Genomic DNA, 3,877 nt, shown 5'->3' with positions numbered 1-3,877 from the left:
CATTCATATTCTAATTGTAGTAGGTAGTTAAATTCTTTATTGTCTCATTAATCATATCATTCATACATTTGCTAAATATAATTTACTTTGAGGCTTTTGCATTTAGATCACGTTACCATTGATTAGTTTTGCATTAACAATAAGCATTAAAGGATAACAGCTTATGTTTTGAATGTCAATAATATCATATCCTTAAGAAGAAAATTTCAATCAATAGATTGAAAAAGAGAGAGACAAAATATACATTAATATTTAAATTTAAAAAATATTAATATAATGAGTTATCAAAAGTTTGCTTCTTTATTTTAAGTTGTGATCAATGTGATTAGTTAAAATGAATCAGAGCTGCAGTTCCAATCTTGTATATATACATTAATATTTAAATTTAAAAAATATTAATATAATGAGTTATCAAAAGTTTGCTTCTTTATTTTAAGTTGTGATCAATGTGATTAGTTAAAATGAATCAGAGCTGCAGTTCCAATCTTGTATATGCAGTAAATTGAAACATTGAGAATGCACAGAGATTTTCATCTGAATACACAAAAAAGAACCTCTGAAAATGGTTCCAACACTGTTTATAGCAGTTGATTAAATTTATGAAGTTACATGCATACACTTGCTTTGTACCTTAATGAAGTATGTCAGGACCAGAATGTTGGATTCATTCCCCAGATGTACAGTGGCAGGGAAGTTATACTTCACACACAATTAAGGATTAAGGATGTTTATGTTCTTCTTCAAGGAGGGAAAATTCAAGGGACACTCATAGAATCTGGAGACATTGATATCATCTGAAGAAGGCTTGAGTTTGAGAAAGTCTCTTCAAGTGCAGGTCCTTTGGTAATTCCCCCATCAAGACTTTCTTTAGTCAAGTGCACTAACTCCCTCACAACATCAACCATTCCTAGCCTTACATCTACACCAAATAGAAGGCATCTTGTAGCAAGATCAGCAATGATCTGCATTTGCTCTTGGCGATAATGTGGTTGTTCATGATAGCAAAGAAAAGGGTCAAAAATTTCTTCAAATTTTCCAGCCCTTATTTGCTGCAAGGCTGAAGTTGGTAAATCCAAGCGATTTGAGCCTGAGATAATTTCAAGAAGCAACACACCCATGTCATAAACATCATTTTTGCAGATGCCAAAGCCTTCGTAGTTCTTATGTAACTGAGAATCATAGTAAACATTGGAGTTGATCAGACCAAATCCTGCAATCTTGACAGAGTAATCATCATCTAGGAAGATGCATGCAGATTTAAGGTTATGGTGAAATATGGGAGGAGAGTTGTCGTAGTGTAGGAATGCAAGAATACTAGCTGTTTCTGCAGCGATAGTCAATCTCCTATACCAATCCAAACGAAGTTGTTGTCCTTTGCTTTGATGCAAATGTTCCTCCAGAGTACCATTGCAAGGAAACTCATAAACTACCAGAGTGTTGCCAGATTCAATACAGCAACCAAGAATGCGGGCCATGTTTCTATGCACAGTAGAAGACAGAACCTCGATCTGTGACAGAACTTGAATTAAGTCTTTCTTCTCACATTGTAATTTGTGAACAGCTATGTGTGATCCATCCCTCAAAACTCCAGCGAAAATTGTCCCATTATTGGCATGCATGAGTTTCTGACTCTCTTCAAAGCCTTTTGTGGCTTCCTCTAGCTCGTGGAGGCTGAACAGTCGAATTTTACAAGCTTTGGGGATTGAAATGTTTTGATAGTAAGCCTGCTCGGTGTCAAACATCCCTGGTTTTGTTGGCCTTTTAAGAAGATAAAATAGTGCAACCAGGGAGGCAACAATCAGAACTGGGCCAATGATTCCTGCATGTTGAGTTGACACAAGAAATGTAAGTATATATCTGACCATGACTACCAGATTATATAGATTAAGGAAAATGGTGCAGAATTGAAAGCAAATCTGGTAGTCAGGAATCCTTGTTGTGACCTCTTCATAATTTGTTGACTGTGTTCTATAGGTTGGTGACCTTGTAATTTATGAGTTGGTACACTCAAGACTTTAGGAGAATAAAACTATTTTGAATTTTACAGTTCTCTAGCTATTACTAACCGGCAATGATAACAAATTTTCTCTGATCATGTCTTTTGATGTAGCAGTCACTTCCATATGCTTCCTTTCCGTCCTTTATGCAGGCTAACAAGAATACATCAACCATAAGCAAATGTCATACTTAAAAGTAGAAGGTTAAAAATCATGCAGTGTATATGCTCAGAGTCCAAAAAATCCATTTATGGAAGAAAAGGGAGTTGCTGATCTTTCATGTGTTGTGAAGCATATTTATTTACCTACCTTTAATTTTCTTATTCATGTTTTCTTAATAGACATGTGAAACTAAAACAGTGTTTCTACTTCAAAAACCTGCTACCAGAGCCTAGAAAGAAATGGTTTCCTGAGAGCAAAAAGGGCCAATCTAGAGATATAAATGTACAAAAAGTGAGAAGCAGAAACTTGAATTTTTCAAGAACAGCACAAACAACATAATTGCAAATACGTAATAACATTAAAACAAATACCCTTTTTTATCCTGATTATGATGAAAACTACTCACCCTGCAAACATCCAGTTCCATCAGCAAAACCATCACCAACATATCCATTTTGACAGACACATCTCACGCCTCCTTGGATTGCTGTAGCATTGGCCATGTTAGCATTCCTTGCACAAACTTGCTTAGAGGAGTTTCTGGGCAGTGCCCATTCCAACTTCACCCCACGTTTTCCCCAAGTTGAGCCTCTCAAAACGGCCCAACTAGAAACTCCCCTGCATCCAAACTGAGAAAATACCGAAAATCCATCACCAACATGCCATATGGTATGGTCTGAGAGGGGATAGCAGCAGGCAAGGGAGCCTCCTCCCCTTCCATCACAACCAGGCAAGTCAATAGTTTCACAATCTGCTTTGCACAGAGAGGAATCCTCACAGTCATAGAGACCAACAACATTGTCAACCGAAACTCCAAAGTTGTTCTTCCCTGCAAAGCTTCTGCCAAAAGAATTCAAGTCATTGTACTGTCTGCAGGATGATGAGCCGGGAAAGTCCACCAGCACACCATCTGAGAAGAATTCCAAGACTGTGTAACTCACTGAGCCAATTCTGAGCAAAAGGGTGGTGGAGTTTATGCACGAGAGATGGAAGGCAGGGGAAATTGACTCACAAGAGGAGTTGACATAGAATGGAAAGGGAACATGGAGGTTCCCGCATGTTTCATTGCAAGAGTTTGGATGCAAAGGGGTTTGTAGCTCTTTCCCTTGCTCTTGGAGGGAACAAGAAAATGGGAAGCACACCAGAAGTCCAACAAAACTCAGGAGGAGAATACGTGACATTGTATGTTGGTTTCTAAGGAAGAAGAGAAGTGAGTCTAGTGTCAGTGTAGTTCCTCCCAAATTTAATGGCTCTTAAAATAATAAGAAAACATGAATATTACTGTACTGTATGTATGTTGTAAAACCACTTGGTAGAATTTAAATCTAATTCAATCTCATAAAACCAGATTGTAAAGATTGTAAAGATGTTTGTACCTACTTATCTAATTCAATCTCATAAAACCAGATTGTAAAGATGTTTGTACCTACTTATATACTATGAATGTATGTATATTGTAAAACTGATTCACTGGATTTTAAACCTAATTCAACCTCATCAAACCGGATTGTAAGGTTTGTATCTACTTATATACTATGAAATGCTCTAATATTTAGTCGAGGATATCCAACCAACAGTAATAAGGCAAATGGAAGGGACCAACAGTAATAAGGCAAATGGAAGGGATGTGGGAGTAGTGAGGGGTAAAGTATCCTAGAGTAGAGTTGGTTGTGATGAGATGAGATGAGAAGGTAGGCTTAGAAATGTGCAATGGAGAG

The 3,877-nt window shown here is 37.1% G+C and overlaps 1 protein-coding gene across 1 annotated transcript; it reads right to left on the bottom strand.

Moving 5' to 3' along the window:
• Nucleotides 1–493: 493 nt before the first annotated feature.
• LOC137822916 (probably inactive receptor-like protein kinase At2g46850) lies at nt 494–3,408 on the bottom strand. The gene is made up of 3 exons (XM_068627940.2): nt 2,566–3,408; nt 2,067–2,150; nt 494–1,819 (listed from the first exon to the last, which is right to left on the bottom strand). Exons 1-3 carry the CDS (start codon nt 3,338–3,340, stop codon nt 756–758), a joined length of 1,923 nt encoding a protein of 640 aa, XP_068484041.1. The 5' UTR covers nt 3,341–3,408; the 3' UTR covers nt 494–755.
• Between the last annotated feature and the right edge of the window lie 469 nt (nt 3,409–3,877).

This window comes from Phaseolus vulgaris, chromosome 9, assembly GCF_051622355.1.
Source record: "Phaseolus vulgaris cultivar YP4 chromosome 9, ASM5162235v1, whole genome shotgun sequence".
In the NCBI taxonomy this organism is placed as follows: domain Eukaryota; kingdom Viridiplantae; phylum Streptophyta; class Magnoliopsida; order Fabales; family Fabaceae; genus Phaseolus; species Phaseolus vulgaris.
The sequence above is the reverse complement of the archived record's forward strand: the minus strand, read 5'-3'. Positions and strand labels throughout refer to the sequence as shown.

Coding starts and splice junctions, on each gene's coding strand:
- LOC137822916 (XM_068627940.2), bottom strand. CDS start 3,340: ATGTCACGTATTCTCCTCCTGAGTTTTGTTGGACTTCTGGTGTGCTTC. Junction 2,151..2,565: donor TGGAACTGGATGTTTGCAGG/GTGAGTAGTTTT, acceptor TATTCTTGTTAG/CCTGCATAAAGGACGGAAAG. Junction 1,820..2,066: donor AAAATTTGTTATCATTGCCG/GTTAGTAATAGC, acceptor CTCAACATGCAG/GAATCATTGGCCCAGTTCTG.